We start from the raw sequence: 17362 nt of genomic DNA, 5'->3' as shown, positions 1-17362 counted from the left end.
CAGGGTGGGAGTGAGGATTTGGCTAAAGGACCTGTAAGCTTTGCACTGGCATTGACTCCTGCTGCCCACCCCTACCACGCTTCTACAAGGAGAAAACCTGTGTGTGTCCAACTAAAAAGCTGTTGCAATGTGCACCGCTCTCAGGCCAGCTCAGGAAACTTCTGCTGCAGCACTGAGCTCCTCTTGTGACGGTCACTGCCCACCCATGCTTGGCTGCTTTCGTCCTTGATGCCTTAGAAGTACCCAAGAGAGATGGCACCTCGCAGGTCTGGCTGTGTGTTTTCAGGGAGAAAGATTGATGCTATTTTCCTACCAGCTATTGTACTATACCATATCCAAGGTAATCGTTTTCGTCCTGCTTCCACACGGTATTTGGGCATCTGCTGAGCCACAAACTCATGCCCAAGCACCCTGTTGGGTCAAAGCCTGTTCTTCTTGCAGCCTTAATCTCTTGCTACAGAGCAGTTCCCAGTACCAGTGTCTGTTGTCACGTCCGCTCTAGTCACGCCGTATAATTTGACAAGGGCTTGACCCCTTGCTCTTTGGTGTCTCTAGGAACTTCTCCATTGGATCTGAGCAGCCTTTTGGCTGCCCCCATTCCCAGTCACCTATCCTCCTTCCCCTTCCCGGGGAAGATGGATTTGCCCCATCCTGGGATGACCAGAGAACAGCATTTGATGCCACCATGGCATGGTCAGATGTGGATGGGCTGCTGTCAGCCCTCGCCGTGCTGGGGGTGGGAGCTGCACCACATCCCACCCAACAGAGGTGTTTAAGGAGAAGCTGACCAAGCCACAGGTCTTGGGAGTTTGCCAGTAGCCAAAGGCTGGGTTTACAGGATCCCTGCTCCCTGTTCTGGGGGGCAGCTCCTGGGAGATGTGCGGGTTCAGCCTCTGGCAACTCATGTGCTGTCTCTTGTAGCAGCATTGGGCTCTTCAGTGGGCACGAGCAAAGGCTGAGAAGGCAAAATGTCCAGGTGTGCCCATCACCTCTGGGCACTGCTGGCCAGGGGGCTGGGAAGAGGTACAAGTGCTTATTTTGCTGTAACCCCAACTCCAGCCTTTCCCCAGGGTGCCCTGAGGGAGGTTCTCACATTCCTGAGCCATCAGGAGGACGTGGCAGAGCGGGACCATCCTGCTCCCACCTCTGGTGAGAGGCACAAAGCCCCTCCATGCCTGCCTGCCCTCCACAGGGCACACACCCTGAGGGGCCAAATGCATGGTACAGATGGAGCATAAATACCTCAAACCTTCCAGGCCAACTCTGTAAGATCTCAGCCCGCCTGCAAATTCACTCCACACGGTCACCACCCCTCGGTCCAGCGCTCCAGCATCCTCCACATGGCAACGAAATCACACCCCAGCAACATGGGATGTTGTAAATCCAGCTTGTAAATGACCTTCACTTCGTTTCGTTCAGTCTTTCTGATGTATATCTTGCTCTTTTTTTTTTTTTTTTTTTTTTGCAGGTGGTACTTTCTGGTGTAACAATTCTCTGCAGTTCTGGTATGAAGTTGGTGTGTTTGTTAAAAGCAGTTTGTTCTATCCATTTTTTTTTGTGGTTTCCAGAAGCCCATTGGTGCATTGTACAATGGGGTCTTGTAGTGTGTCATGAGAAAGAAAAAAAATATGCAGATATGTTATGGAGTGATTTTTATTTTCAAATGACTGTGTTGTTGACAACTATACATATAATGCATATATATAATCAAGATACTAAGAAAAAAATTCTAAATTTACCAAAATCTGTATATTTTAATAAATGCATAAAGCTTTATTGTGTGCCTTTACATTTAAAAATCAAAGAGGAACTAAGGGATTTGTAAAGAAAGCCAGAAACAAATGTGTCTTAGAATTAGCTTCCATAGTAATGTAAATCTTTTAAATGAAAGACTAAACCAAAAAGTAATAATAAAAAAAAAAATTCCCATGTAAATTTTGTTTAGCCAATCAGTACCTGAAGTTCTGATATTTTTTTAGTGCTAAATGGAAGATAGAAATTAACAAAATCTTGCTTTAAGTGATTCAAAAATTCCATTTTAGAAGATCCATTTCAGCAGACTGACTTTGTTATTTACTTGTAGTGTTGTGAGAGAAAATGGTTATTTGTTTACACAATAAAAAAAAGGGAAAAAAAGGCAAAACCTAAAGCCAATGACCACAGGTTGACTATTGCAGTGCAAAGGCCTGGGGTGCACCAATCTGCTGGCACTCACCTTTCCCTGGAGGAGCTGGGGTGTCACAGCACTGTCCCCTCCCTGCACGGGCAGAGGGGTCTGTGGAGAGGCAGACACAGCTGCCTGTCCCCTTTGGGGTGCTCAGGGCCACCAGCGTGCCCCCAAGGGCTCCTTCCTGCTGTCCATGTTATCTGGGGAGTGGGGAGCCTGCCAGGTGCTCTCCCCATCATGGGTATGGGATGAAGAGCTCCAGCTGGTCCTGGTGGAGCTGGGGAGAGCTCTGCTGGGCATCAGGGGCTGGGGTGACCACCATGGTTCACAGCCACCACTTGGTGTTAGGAATGGTGTGGAGCAGTTTTTTGATTCAGGAGATTTATATTTGATCCTATTTTGAGGCTTTGGGTCAGCAAATGAGCACTAAAAGCCTTCATGAGCCAACAGTGCTGTGGCCAATTCAGACCAAGAGAGCCCCACAGGGGAGCAGGGTGTTTAGGCAGGCTCAAAGCAGATGTTTCAGCTTTGATCCTCTAAAAACTAGAAAAGTTCAATGTTCTGTGTGCTTCCTCAGAATCCTTCCCCTCTGTGGTGCCAGCACTAATTCCCCATCACATTCCTGGCCCCATCTCCTCACACCCCATGGTTGCATTTTCCCTGCAGCTGCTGTGGGGTTGCTGCATTGTTTGGTTTTTAATTTCCTTCCCTGAAATAAAACTTCTTCCTTCCTCTGAGCAGCACTCCCAGGGCCTTTCAAGAGTTGGATTTGGGGTTGGATGCTGGTAACCTGTGGCTGTGGGCAGAACACACAGACCCCCAGCCCCATCCCCTGCCAAGGGTCCCCAGCACCATAAGGATCGCGGGATGGGTAAGATTGGAAGGGACCGGGTGCACCCTAACGGGGTGGGCAGAAAAAAATTCCCCTAAGCACTGCCTGGCAGGGCTCATGCACCTCCCGCAGCACCAAAACCTTTCCCCGGGCATCCGACCCAGGTGTTCCCGTGCTTTCCTTCCCAGTTTGCTCCAGGGCTGTCTGCAGGCAGCATTCCATCGGATCCCTGTTCCGAGGCGTCCCCCGCCGCAGCCGGTGCCGGGGTTAGGAGGGTGAACCCGCGGGCACAATCCACAATCCCCGGGCAGCCTGCACAAGCTGGCACGTCTGTGCCCCCCTCCGCCCGGGGCACCCGCACATCAATGGCAGCACTGACAGCGTCCTCGGGCTGTACAAGAACCGCCTGTGCCCTGCCTGTGATGTCATGGGCACAAGTGTCCTGCCACCGCCCGCCGCCCGCCCTGGGGACATTGCACAGCGATGCGCAGCTCGCACAACAGAGCCGCCTTCAAGGCTGCTCGGTGTGAAAGGCAGATGCTCGGGCTGCTGCCCATCCCCGGGCCAGGCAGGCAAAGGGTCCCCGTGGAGCACAGCCAGCCTCCCTCTGGCTCCTTTTAAACGCTCCAGCTTCCCACGTGAGGAGTGGAGGTGAGAGCTGCAGCACCCTTGACTGCGGCTGCATCACTCGGTTTGGTTTCTCCAGCTGGAGCAGACCGAGGACAGTCCAGAATGCACGAGGCTTGACTGACAGCCCTGTTTTCCCATTTTTCATCATCCCAAAAATCTTGGTTACTCAGACCCTTCTCCTCCTGCTGCCTCTCCACTGGGGCTCTCCTCCTGCCCATGTCTGAGCAGCAGCTAGTCCTCTTTTCCTTCTCTTGCCTTACACAGATTGTTTGAACTGGGTTAACATCTCTGGGAACAGATGGGATTTTGTATCAGGGTAATTAAATTGCTACAGCCGCTGGTAAGGACAGAGTTAGATCTTGATCTTACACAGTTTTGATCAGAGCAATGACCCCAGATCAGACCCCTACTTTTGCTGAGAGCACTTTCAGCAGCATGAGGTCTCAACTTCATGGTGCTCAGGGTCATCTCCACCACTTCAGGGGCTTTCTAATTCTTCCCAATATAAAGAAACCCACTAGTGGGTACAGCTGGTACAAGCTGCTACTGGGAGCATTGAAAGAACCAAAGGATAAGAGACAGTCCCATTCAGGAAGATTACTCATATTTTAAATATTCTTCATTTAATGCCACAGCAGAGCAGTTTTTCATCCTGAACTGCTATAAAAAAAAAAGAAAATTTTCAAAATCATTGGCAGTCACTGTCATGGAAAAACTGGCTATGGAAACACACAGGAAGGAAGGAAAAATAAAAGTAGTCAGGGGTTGCAGGTACTCTGTTATTTATTGTACAGTATTTCACTGAAAGTACAAAGGCATCATCAGTACTCACCAGAATTGTATTGTAACAGGTACAATATACTGCATGTTAAAATGTGCTGCTTTAACAAGGCAAGATGGAACACAAACTTAGAGGAAGAAAGAAAGGAGTTTAAAAAAATGTAAAAATACATATTTTAGTAATTGATCTGTACAAAAGAAAAAAAAAGTAAAAAGAAACTGAACCAGAGGGCAGGGATTAGAGCCCCCAAAGTCATTTGTAACTATTTAAAAAGGCGCTGTTATCTACCATGTCATTAGGACCTTTGGGTTCTGTTTCCTTCATACTGATGACTGTGGGGGTGGGGGAAACACTGTTACTAAAATGATCAGACTCATATAAAAGTATTTACAGAGAAAGGCAGAAAAATCCCCTCCTCTTGTTCCAAAAGAGAAACATTTGCCTGGTGGGAGAGGACAGCCTTTCTCCCTATCCTCTCTCCCCAGCCGTGCCAGACCTGTGACCTTCAGTGGGGGAAATCAGTGAGAATGGGGGAGAAGCTGTCAGAGTCCTCCTAACAATGGGAAAGTGTCTCTCTCGTTTCTGTTTTATTGCTTTAAACTCTCCTACAACCAGGGGAGCTGGAAGATACACTAAAATCCCTAAACCCCACGCCACATCCCCAGACCATCCTGGCTGCAAGAAGTAGAAGGGGCAGGTGGTCAGGATAAAACAGTGAGGACCAAGAGGTAGGGCTGGCTGGAGCTGTCTTTCTAGAGAAAGGGGGAGAAGAGACGGGGAGAATAATACTTCAAACTACTAGACATTTGTGCTGCTTTTCTAAATCTCCCCTTGGGAGCCTGACAGCGCGTCAGCAGAAGCAAACCCAGGGCGCAGGAACCCACCAGCCAAAGCATCCGACGGCAGCCGTGGGGCGTCCCCGCGGTGTCTACACGTGAGCGCTCTTGGCGTGGGTGGGCGAGCTGGAGCCCGAGCCGTAGTAGAAGCGGTTCTCGCCGAAGGTCTGCGCGTCCCCCGAGCAGCAGACGATGACACAGCCGCCGAAGAGGCAGAGGGCAGAGCCGATCCAGCCCGTGTAGAGCGAGTAGCCGAAGCTCATGATGGTGGTCTCGCGGTGCGCGCACACCGGGAACCAGATGGTGGCCACCACGCCGCACATGGCTGGGGACGGGGGGGAAGGACAGAGTTAGGGTTCTGAGCTGGAGTGGGGGACAGGGGATAGAGAGGAAACCCATCCTGCTCCCTTCCAGTCCCGCAGTGGGATCCAGAAGCAGCAGCATCAGGGCTGGGTCCAGGAGATCTCCAAGCAGGAGGCAACATGGGAGACTCAGGAGTGAGAGATGGAGAGAGAACAGCCATTGCTCTCAGGCACCAGCATGAAGGAAAAACAACTGCTGCCTGACACAATATAATGTATTTATTAGAAGGGAAACAGATTTGTTCCCTCAAAATATCTTTGAGAGGGAGAAATGAGGGTTGTCTCTTAAACGGATGTGCTGGAGAACTGCAGAATTAGGAACAGATTAGAAATTAAGAGGCCATGAAAACCATATGGATCAGCAAAAGAATAAAATCTGTGGACCTGTGGGAACTGGTTTAAATCCCCATTTCCACCTGGGCTCATGTGCTGCGTCCTCAGCCCATGTCCCTCCTCATCACTGCAGTGGCTCTACTGAGTGGTCACATAAACTTCACCAAAATCTCCCAGAACTCTAACGCAGAGTAGGGTTTATGAAATACGAACAGAAAATGAGCAGGGACAAAATAAGCAGCAGTTAGGCATTGCTGGGGTTTTTTCATGGAAAAGGAAATGTCTCGCAGCTCTGGAAAACAGATTCAACTTCCCTGTGGAAAATTTCTATCAAGCGATGGGGACAAACCCAGCAAGGCTCTCCAGACGTTTACTGAACTGAATAAAAATGGGACCTGAGGAGTCTGCAGAAGTGAAAATGGGATCCCACCTAGGGACTACAGCGGGTCAAAAATTACTGCAGGCTTCACCTTTTACTTGATATTCCATAGGGGGTTTTTCCACAAAAAGCCAGAGGCAGCTGCAGTGGTGCTAGGAGGTGGCATGTGAGGGAGACAGTCCCCACAGAGTCCCCACATGCACTGAGGGCAACGGGAGTTGATGGTGTTAATCACCTCCCAGGAACAGGTCCTAAAACAATACTCCTTGATGGCCTGTACATCTGAGAAGAATTAATCTGTCAATATTTACTTGCCTCCGGGACAAGCTGTGCAGGACTCCATCCTTGTGGCTATCAGAGAATCAGAGAAAAACAATAACAGGACCATGGCAGCGTTACAGATTTCCACCGACCGCGTTAAAAGGTATCTGGAGGCAGTGTCAGAAAGTTAAGGTTGCAAGAGGGAAAAAGAAAGGGGTGAGAGTAAAAATAAAATTGTTTAGTTAAAGCAGAGAACAAACCGTAGCTCCTGGCTGGTACAGAAAAAAACCCATCCCCAAAGCTGCAGTTATTGTGAGAGAAAATATTTTCTTATGGAAAAGAGAAGAACACTTGAAGGATGCTTATAAAGCCAGAAATAATTTTGGGCCTCCTCAAAGGAAGGGCCCCGCAGCTTTGGAAGGAATTTTGGAGAAGGCAGGGAGGGGAGAAGAGCATTTCTCCCGCGTGTAGAGAGGTCCTGCAAACAGCTCATGAACCTCCAACGCTTTAAAACAAAAATGTATCAGTTGGGAATCCACAAAGCATTCTAATGGGCTCTGGGAACAAAGCTGCTTTGTTGTCCGAAAAAACACAATCATCTTTTCTTTCTCTGTCAGCAGTAAATATATATATATATATATTTGTCTATAGACTATAAGAGCCTTATCTCTCCAGACCCTCCCCCACAAGACAGGACCGAAGAAAACACTTGCACTGGGGTGAGAAGAGCTCTCAGGGATGCTCACACAATGGCATCTCTTGTGCATGTGGCTCCACTACATGTAAAACCACCTTATTTTAATGCTGACAATAGCAGAAAGCTGTGAAACACAAGCCAAGGACTTTGCATGGGTTCACTTGACCTCTCTGTCCTCAGAGGCTGCCAGCTGCCAGTGACCCTGCTGCTGAGCAAGAGGAATGCCCTGGAACAGCACTGGGCTTCATCGCCCTGCATAGATTAGGTTGGGCTGTAAATCCTCCGAGGAGATGGGAAAAGGACAGTCAGCAATTGCAATGTCTCTCTGTGGGCTCAGATTTTATTCTGGTTGTACCACAGGGAAAGGCTGAAAAAAAAGGTGATTTGACAAGAAACACAAAGAGACTGGAAAAGGAGTTTAGGGGCAAGTTTCAAGTTCTAAAATGGCTGCCCATGTGGAAAAGAAGTGTAGATAGAATTGTTATCCCTTCTCTTGTGCTAATGTCAGGACACCCTTTGCCTCTCTCTAAACAAGAAATCCTCAGACTCTAGAGCTGCTGTAGCCAATATAGTCCAGCAGAAAAATAAAAGAAGGTCTGCAAAGAGAGGGAATATTTCCTACTAGAGCAGCCAATTTAGCTGGGAAGACAGGCCTGTTTTGGGGCACACGTGGAAATCCTGCCTGCTTTTTGCAGCTGGAGTAGGAAATCTTGTAAAACCGCTGCCTCTACCTAAAAAATCCCTCTCAGCACTGCATGGCGTGAATGTCCTTGCTCCATCAGATTGCTGTGAATCCACAGGGATGCATCCCAGGTCCCAGTGTTTCCAAGTCTTTTTTAACTGTGGATTTGCAGCAGCTCAGTCTGCTGAGCTGAAGCCCTCAACACTCAACATTAGAGATGTGTTGGAGTTAGAAGGACGTGCATAGAGACAAGAAGCACAGAAGGTGCTTGGGGAGCTGGGAGAGAGGGAACAGGATTGTTCTAACTCAAGGGACAGTGAGTCCCTGCCAAATTCCATAACAGTAAGTTAAAGGCTTTTTGCAGAAGAAAGAATACTTTTATTTCACATCTAAATTTAACTATTCCGAATTGCTGACTCAAAGTCACACGGATTTCTCTTTCAAAGCATTTAGTTGAAAAAAATAGATACCATATTTTTTCTGTGTTCAAGGCAATATTTTTATCTATGGTTTCACAAGTAAGCCTCATGTAGTCTTCAGAAAAACTCATTAGCATCCTTTATTTAGTACACAATGGTTTCTTTTGTAGTAGCAATTCCCACTAACATATATTTAATCTATTTTCCAGTGCCTGACTCCTTCTCCTCCATTGGGAAAATGCCCCCCTCGTTACCAGCAAGGGGTGCTCCAAATTATTATCAACAACATGGGTTGGCCAGGGTTTTTCCATCAACACCAAAGTGTGAAATGTTTTCCTACCAGCCCAGAGCAAACCTCTGCTGTTGGTTGTTTTCAGCCATAAATCAATTCTCTCAGTCAGATAGGATCAAACAAAGCCATAAACACATCAGCAGCAGAATAGCAGGGCGTGCACACAGGTTGCACTCCGGCAGCCTGTGATTATCAGTGGACAGAAAAATCAATGGAATATCTGAGCCCATTGTTTTCCTGGCAACTTTTCAGCTTTTTAAATATTTTTTTTTCTTTTTCGCTCTCAGCTGTGTTTCAGTCCCGTTTTCCCTTATATCAAATCTCAGTGACAAACTGCCATCCCTTCCCCGAGCAGCAAGTGAAGTTTTCCTTGGGGCCAACTCCCTTGTTTGCAACCCCACTCCCTATTTCTGCTGCATTGGGGGGGGGCATTTTCTTTTAACCAGAGCTCTGGGTGTTGCTTTCCCCTAAGAGGAAAAATCTGGAGCCTGTGAAGTTGTGGAAAGCATGAGTGAGAGTTCAGTGGCTGGAGGGTGAATAAAAACAGTCCAGGGCATGTTACTTCTAGAATATAATGGATTTTAACTCAGCATTTTATCTTTCAGAGCCTGATCCATGCTTGTTAAATGCTCTGAAATGGTGACACCTCATCTTGCAGCTAACAGATCATTAATCAGCTTAAATAATGTTAAAGTCCTAAACTCTGTACATTATTCTTCTTCCAAAGGGACTGTCTTGCTGATGAGCCTGGAAAAAAATGGGCTTTGTAAATATAAATGTGGGTTGGTTTGCTCTCTCTCTGTTTTTTTTAAGTAACCTAGGAGCAAAAGAAGCTTATTTATTCTTCATTTGTGATCTGACAAAAAGAGCATTATTGTAATTGTGACTAAAACATTGTGACCAGGCTGCTGATCCCAGCCCAGATTATTCAGGGCATCAGTGACACCAGTAAATCATTCACCTGTAGGTGCTTCAGAGCTCACAGAGGTGAAAATCAATAAGATGTGGTCCAAATCTGACCCAAAGATCATTTGTCTGCCAATGTCTCTGTGACACAAATGTGAGAGATGTGATCTCTCACACTTCCTTTCCTCACAGGATCTACCTAGTTGGAAAACTGTGTTCTGAAGCAAAGGGCAACCTGGTTTATGGAGCACCACAACTCTCCATCATCCCCTCACACCTGCTGTCCTCCCTGGTCTCCCACTGCAGCATGACTGGGATGGGATAGTGGCTCACCAGACACCAAACCCTGGTGGGACACTGCAGCATAAAGGATTTCACTTGTTCTAACACAGTGATACCCAACACTGTCACTGCAATTTGTCATCTGTGAGCTGGTCCTGTCATCCTTCTGCCCTTTGGGATTTTTAGGGACAGTCCGCCTGCCTGCACACTTCCAGCCATGCAAGCAGGGCTGACCTGCAGCACACCTCTCCTCGACTGGAACCAAAATCTTGTGGCTTTTGTGGCAAAGTGCAGCTCTGCTGGGCAGGGCAAATCCACCAGAGCAGACTACTCTGGCACTAAACTTTCATTCACAGGCAGAAAACCTCCACCTTCTCTTTCACTTCTCCAAGCCCAAATACGTGACTCAAGGTTCCAGGGCAGGGATGAAGATCCAACATGGCTGTTCATGACTGGGATGTCCTAGACCTGCCCTATAAAGCTGATGTTAGGAGTTCCAGCTGTGCTCTTAAACTCCACAGGAACCAATAGGGCTGACCTTGGACTCAATCCCTCAGATTTGGGATATATGGGCTTGTGCTAACCACAAGGTGATAGAGGAGGGCTGACTGCGTGGAAAGAGCATCCAGAGGACAGCCCTTCTGAGTGTGCAGCTATATGCAGTGCCCACTTGAAAAAAAAGAAGAAGAAGAAGAAAGAAGACGGGCATGATGTCAGTGCTGGCTGCCAGCGAGCAGCAGAGCCACACAAAGAGGTCACTTTGCCTCTCCCCTCCTCCTCTGCCACAGACGGGTGCAAACAAGGCCCCACAGGCTGGTGCTGAGATGACGAGGCCTCAAGAACATGCAGGTGTTGCATTGGGGACAATGAGCTCCACAGTCTGTGCTGCTCAAAACAATCTCCTCCACAAGCACCAAGGACGGGAAGAAATTCCCAGGGGAGCTTGGAGGCCAAGGGGGAGGCTGGCCAGAGGGGCCTGGGAGGCACAGAGGGCATGCCAGTCCTCTCCCTGCGCCAGTGCCATCCCTTTTCCCATGTCTGTGCCACCACAGAGGGCATGCCAGTCCTCTCCCCGTGCCAGTGCCATCCCTCTTCCCACGTCTGTGCCACCTCCACGCTCCTTCCCCTGTGGAGGCCGCAGGACCAGCCCCGTTCAGCAAGGGCTTCCCCTCCCACATGCCTCAGCTTACTTTCCCTGGATGTCCAGGGAAGATTTGGAGGTTCTGCCTTCCCTATAAGTAGCTTGGAAGTTTAGGTCCTTTCCCAAAAAATCACTTCCACAGTGAACCAGGATCATCCATGCCTGCAAGCACTGTCCCTGTGCGATGGCCGGCCAAGAGAAGCCGCGCCTGAGGACTCACAGAGGCAAAGACAGAGGGATTCCCTCTAACCCTGCTTCATCCCTGCCTCCTATCCTTGTCCTCTCACTCCTGTCCCTGCCTTTTGCCCACCCACAGGCTGCAGCAATGCTGGAGAGCTCCAGGCCAGCCCAGCACAAACCCTCCCAGGAGAACAGGCCCTGCCAGCCCGCAGGGGATGGGCTGCAGCCGCCAATCGTGGCAGGTGCCTTACCCAGGAGGATGATGAGGATCCCTCCCAGCTGGGAGCGCCGGTACTTGGCTGCCCCGGGCTCGTGGCCCATGCGGATGCAGGGCAGCACCGTGATCAGCAGGAAGATGGCGGGCAGGCCCAGGACGGAGGCGGCGATCATCAGCGCTCGGCACGCTTGGACGTACCCTGCAGCAAGGCAAGGGAGGAGGATTCTGTTATTTGGCACTCGAAAAGGAGACTTTGGAGGAAAGCTCCTGTTTGGTTAGAGCCCAAGACATGCACGGAGTATGGGAAATGGGCTCATGCCTGTGTAAACAGTAAATGTTCACCAGGCACAGGGCAGTGAGGCTGCAGTGCAGTGGGGAGTGCGTGGACATGGGATGTGCAGGCTCACAGTTTCCCAACAAACAAACAGCACTGCCTGGAAAACACAAGCTCTTCCCAGAGAGACACTGAGAAATCATGGAGCTGGAAAATACAGGAAGGGAAAGTAGGAGAAATTCCCTCTAGGAAGAAGTTTCCCAATATCTTTCCATTGTGAGAGTTTGATTAAAGTACAAGATTTTAAAATCTTCAAAATTAAATAACAGTAATGTAAACCCTCAAAGACTCTCCCATCATTCAGAGGGCTAGACCCACTACTGACACTGCAGGTCCATGGGATGCTGCCAGCAGCTGCCCCAAGGCAATGAGTACTGTTGACCTAGGAGGAGGAGGAGGAGGAGGAGGAAGGGGAGGGACACTCCTCACCCACAGCCACACCTCAGCACGGCACCCCAGGAGCTCCCATTCCTCCCTTACCTGTCCCTGTGCAAAAAGCGACAGGAAACAACAAGGACCAGGAGCTGTGGGGGTGCTGGGCAGGACCATGACATTTCTGCCACTCTGGGAGGGTCTATGTATCATAATATATAATTTTAAAAATATTTATATACTATATGTATATCTAAATTTTAAAATATATAATTTATATGTAATACATATATACTATACAAAAATTGCATATAAGTAAATTATACCAGGTCATTATTAGCGTGCACAAGGAAAAGGGCAAATGTCAGATTTGCCCCAGTGCCTGGTGACCTCCCCCAGTTTTCTGGACAGTCTCAGCACAGTGAGTGTGCTGGCTCTCTGTCCCCTCTTTCTTACTAACAAAAAGAAGCTGTCAGATGCAGACATGGAATTCCAAGATGCTTCAACCAACACCAGCAAAGAGGGGCCTTGAGCACATCCACTGACTCACAGGTACAACCCCAGAAATGAGGATTTTACTGTTTCTGGAAATGCAGACACTGTGTGTATTGAATACTTCCTTGATTTTTTTTAAGAGGAATCTTAAAAAAATTGTTACCTGAGGCATTCAGGGCATAAAAGCAGACCCTAAACAAAGGAGATGGCTGTACCCAACGTGGATTCTGTGCAACCAATCCAAAGTAAATGAGAATAAAACCAATTCATTTTAAAGACTTGACTCAGACAAAGAGAGGCTCTAAAAATATTACAGCTATTGGGCACACCAGGATAAATTTCCCTCTCATGTCAAGCTGTGGGTCTCAAATAGGCTACAAGCAGAAACATCTTGTTTTGTGATTTGCTTCTGCTTGAGGGAAGCTTTGCTCTCTGCTACTTCAAGACCCATTCACTTATTTATTCAGTTGCATTCACTAATGTTTCTTTGGGGCAAAACCTTCCTCTGTATTCTCTGCTGGATCAGATTTAACAACAGTAGCAGTAAGGAAGGCAAACTTACTAAAATAAAAGTACACACAGAGAAGAGGAGAATGAGAGACTCAACATTCCTAAGCACTGCGTGTCCCAGATCAAGCTCTGTAACGGAGGGAAATTCAGGAATTATCTTTTTAACCTCTTGTAAAATTATTTTTGTGACAATTTAAACCAGTGAACAAGGAAACATGAAAGAAAATGACAAGGAGTGGTCATTTCTGCCCTGTCAGCTTTGAGAGAGGCACCTTTGACATGGCAACCTAAACCACAGCAGAATGAAGTGCTACAGAGTGAACAGTGGTTGAAACTGGCAAGCTCACAAACTAAACTTACAGGGACCAGACCTCACAAGACTTTGGCAGGTTTAATTAGCCCAAAAGATGTATTAATGCTGATTAAACACGTTGCTTGATTTTTGCTTTTCAGTAATCTAGGTGAAAGTTACTATGACATTAAAAAATATCAAGGTAAATGTAGTTACATCCGTTTGCTGTGTAGAAGTTCTGTCTTGCCTCAGAACCTGTGGGAACACAAGACCATCAAGACTAATGATGATCTTCTGAAAGATTAAAAGCCATAGCAGCATTAATGATAGATGCTGAAAAGATTCATTATGCTCCAAACCACTTTAAGGAATCAAACCTTAACATTTGTAATAGTTCACCATCCCCTTGAAGTGCTCTATTACACCTCAGTGTGCTCTGTATGTTTTGCAGTGCAGTCCAGAGACAAGATGTGAGTGGAGCAGTGAGATTTTACTAAGAGCAATGATTAAACATTAACTGGATTTTAGCAGCCACAAAAAACGTGAGACCTGGCTACGATTAAAACCAGGTGTAGATCAATGAGAATCACCTTAAGAGCTATCATTTAACTTCTTCAGTGTTTAATGGACAATCTCCTGTACTGATGAAGCTGGAGGAGCTTCCCCGTCACCTCCTGTGGCAGCAGCACCTGCACTGCCCTGGGCAACGCTTCAGCCCTCACTCGGGGTGGGAAGGGAGGATGGGACACACTCACCTGGCAGTATGAGGATGTCCACGAGGGGCTTGCAGTGATAGAGACCTGTTGCCATGACACAGTCTGCCCACAGCCCCTTGGATCCCAGCTCGTCCATCTTCCTGCAGGTGGTGATGGTGTAGCCGCAAGTCACCACCCAGTCGTTGGTGGCCGTGGCCACAACCACCCCGATCCACCCCACGAAGCTGCAGACAAATCCAGCCAGGTGCAGGCAGGTGGCCACCATCTCCGTCCTGTGGTGGGGACACAGTGACAGGACAGAGCCCACGGGGGTCAGCGGAGCCGCCCGGCGAGGTCGCGGCGGCTGCAGCGGGAGGATGGGATGGGCAGGAGCAGGTCCCTGGTCGGGCTCTGCTGCAAACACCCGGCTGCCTCTGCCCAGCTCCCTCCCTGGGAGGGGTCAGAGCTGCCTCCAGCCCCACGGCGCAGGGGAGGAGCGAGGGGGGAGCCCCAACTTCTGCCAGAGCGTCCGGAGCGTCCGAGGGGAAGGAGGCTGTGCGGAGGAGGAGATGCACGATCGCACCCAAGCGTGCTTGAAAAACAAGCCGGAGAGGTTTATTCAAATGCAAAATAACAGCCTGAATATTCGAAATTTAGCAGAGAGTGAGAAAAATTGAGGCAGCGTTTGCTAGCTGAACTTTAATAGTCGCACTGGTACATCCTCGTGGAAAGGTAAGGGGAGAAATGTGGTGGACAGAGTTACTCAAGAGGTGGAATTGATCACCTCATCAAAGCCATCAGCACAGCTGCAGTAAAGGGACAAAATCAGTCCTGAGTATTTCCTGATGTTTCCGGTAATTGTAAAAATATAAAAGACCCACCACTGCTTTCTCTGCTCTGCCTGGGCTTTCAGAACTATTAGCCAACACTCACTGACTCAAATACGTGTTAACAGCACCATAGTCCCACTTTTGAAACCTTAAATTAAAATGAGGAACTTTTAACTCAGACTTGTAGTCCGAGTAAATTTACTATATGAATTTTCGTACATGTGATAAAACAGGAGCAGCCCACTTCAAAATGCCAGAGGTGGGGAAACTTCACATCCTCCCTTTCTGCATCAGGAGAAGCAGGCAGGCAGGACATTTTCCTAGCTTCGCTCTGTATTTTCACAGAACATATGCATGTTCTCGCTTGCCAACACATCCTTAAGGATATTTCATGGCTGTGTGTCCTCCTCCTGGGCTGCTGGTTTTGGGAAGGGAGGGTTGGAGCCAGGAGGATGCTGCATGCCTGCAGAGACCACTAGCGGAGAGCTGCCTGCGGTGCACGGGCTGGGAACGGGGACAAGAAAGCGACACAACAATGAATTCCATTCACTCCTAGAGCTGTCAGTGAGAAACAAATACGGGAAACGCCACTCCGAGTTTAAAGTGCTAGGAGTTAAATACATCCTGCTCCTCATCCAAGGGTGTTTTTTGCCGTTCTTTTACAACTAAGAAGAAAAACACGAACAAGAGCATCCTAACTATCATTTGTCACCTGCTCCTTAGATCCAAAATTCAAGGACATGAGGTCACAGTTTTCTGTCAAAGCTTCATCTGAACACTGGAGCACTACTAATGCAGTTGAAAGTTCTTTTTCAAGAGAAGCTTTTCTAATAAATATAAATTTAATTGTTGTTTACACATTTGTTTTATATTGTTGATTACTCCTTGGGTTTTTTCTATACCTGGTTTATGGTATTTCTGTGAAGCAAAGCTGCCAGCTGGCCTTCCATGAAATTTCCTGATGTGATTCCACCTTCCTGCATGGCCTGTCCTTCTACTGCACCCACCTCAGGGGGAATGTGCTGTTACTGATATCCAAACACAAATTTATGTTGTTTAGGGCTCAATTCCAGATGGATTTAATCTCCCCCTAAAAAACATTCCTTCTTATTTATTATTCAGGAGATAAACTTGTAATCTCTTGGGTGAAAGTGGTGTTCCACTTCTTGGACTGAGCAATTGCATTGGACAGATCACGTGTCACCTCCTGAATTCCAAAGGAGATGAGAGATTTCACCCCAAAGCTGAGGTTTGGAATCATTTTACACAGTGATAGTGCAGGCACATCCTAATGCACAATATAAGTATTTTTAAAATGCTGCAAGGTATTCATTGGCATATACATCCTTCTGTAATTCAGTCTCCTACATTTTTGGTTTCCTTAACCACAAAAGTTTCTTAACTCCATGTTTTCCTTCACAAATGTATTTATCAAGGAGTGTGAAGGAGCAAGGAGTAAATCTGACACTTTGGTAACCAGCACCGTTCAACAGAACTCGAGATGGTGCCCACAGGGCACAGTGTGAATTATTTCATTAATGTCAATAGAGACAGGAGGCATTTACCATTTTGTCAGTGTTGTAAATCACAGCACCAACAGTTAAGTGAATTTAAGTTCATACAAGGCAAGTGGACAATGATTTACAAGACCAATAAAAGAAGGAACAAGAACAACTTGCCAGCTATATGCCAAATAAACTGATACACTTTGGGCAACAGTCTCAAAAGCTGCCTTTTTAAAAGCAAGTGTTACACAGGCATTTATTCTAGCGACAGTGTGAGCCCCTTAAAAATCAATCTTTTTACCCTTCACTCCCAGAGCTTTTCCTTGATCCGCATTGTTCTCTCTGACAAAAGACAGGCGTTGCAATTAGTCACAGCTACCCAAGCTATCAACACCCAGGGCTTTCTCATCCAAATGACTCACCTTGAACTTTTTCTTTACATTTTCAGCTTCATTGCTTCTTCCCTGCTTGGAAATACAGCAGTACACAAGAGCAAGACTGGATGCAGAAATAAACAAGTTTAAGTGGTACAGTCAGTTCTTAATTTTGTTCTGTACAGAAAGCGGAGCTCATCGTTGTAATTTTCATCTTTATCCTGGTTCATACTGCTCCTTTCTCTCTTTATCTGTAAAATAGTTTTGCAACGATCTGAAACACCATCAGGATTTCCTATATGGGAGAGCAGTTCCTCAATACAAGGACAAAGTACTTTTGCACTGATTTGAGGGTAAGAAAAAAATACCAAAAGGTGTGTGAATGTGCTTTCTTATGCATCAAGAAACTCTTCTCAGTATGAATAAAATCCCCCAGAAAATCTCCAAAATATTATTTGTAGCAAAGTTAAGGTGATATAATCACATGGTTTGCAAAAAATAAGAACTCCTGAGAGTCACTCACCATCAGCAGTAACTATTTTTTCAGCAAATAGAGTA

General features: G+C 47.3%; 1 protein-coding gene across 1 annotated transcript; it reads right to left on the bottom strand.

Annotated features, from left to right (window-relative positions):
- Nucleotides 1-4511: 4511 nt before the first annotated feature.
- Nucleotides 4512-14471, bottom strand: CLDN11 (claudin 11). The gene is made up of 3 exons (XM_030954551.1): nucleotides 14156-14471; nucleotides 11432-11596; nucleotides 4512-5571 (listed from the first exon to the last, which is right to left on the bottom strand). The coding sequence occupies exons 1-3, from the start codon at nucleotides 14379-14381 to the stop codon at nucleotides 5339-5341; spliced, it is 624 nt and encodes a 207-aa protein (XP_030810411.1). The 5' UTR covers nucleotides 14382-14471; the 3' UTR covers nucleotides 4512-5338.
- Nucleotides 14472-17362: the final 2891 nt, after the last annotated feature.

The sequence above is a fragment of the Camarhynchus parvulus genome, chromosome 9 (assembly GCF_901933205.1).
Source record: "Camarhynchus parvulus chromosome 9, STF_HiC, whole genome shotgun sequence".
NCBI classification, from domain to species: domain Eukaryota; kingdom Metazoa; phylum Chordata; class Aves; order Passeriformes; family Thraupidae; genus Camarhynchus; species Camarhynchus parvulus.
Note: the sequence above shows the minus strand (reverse complement) of the source record. Positions and strands in the feature narration are given on the sequence as shown.

Excerpts from the sequence above, each read along its gene's own strand:
- CLDN11 (XM_030954551.1), bottom strand. The coding sequence starts at position 14,381 with ATGGTGGCCACCTGCCTGCACCTGGCTGGATTTGTCTGCAGCTTCGTG. Across the intron at positions 11,597-14,155 it reads GGACATCCTCATACTGCCAG|GGTACGTCCAAGCGTGCCGA; the intron begins GTGAGTGTGTCC and ends GCCTTGCTGCAG. Across the intron at positions 5,572-11,431 it reads GATCCTCATCATCCTCCTGG|CCATGTGCGGCGTGGTGGCC; the intron begins GTAAGGCACCTG and ends CCCCGTCCCCAG.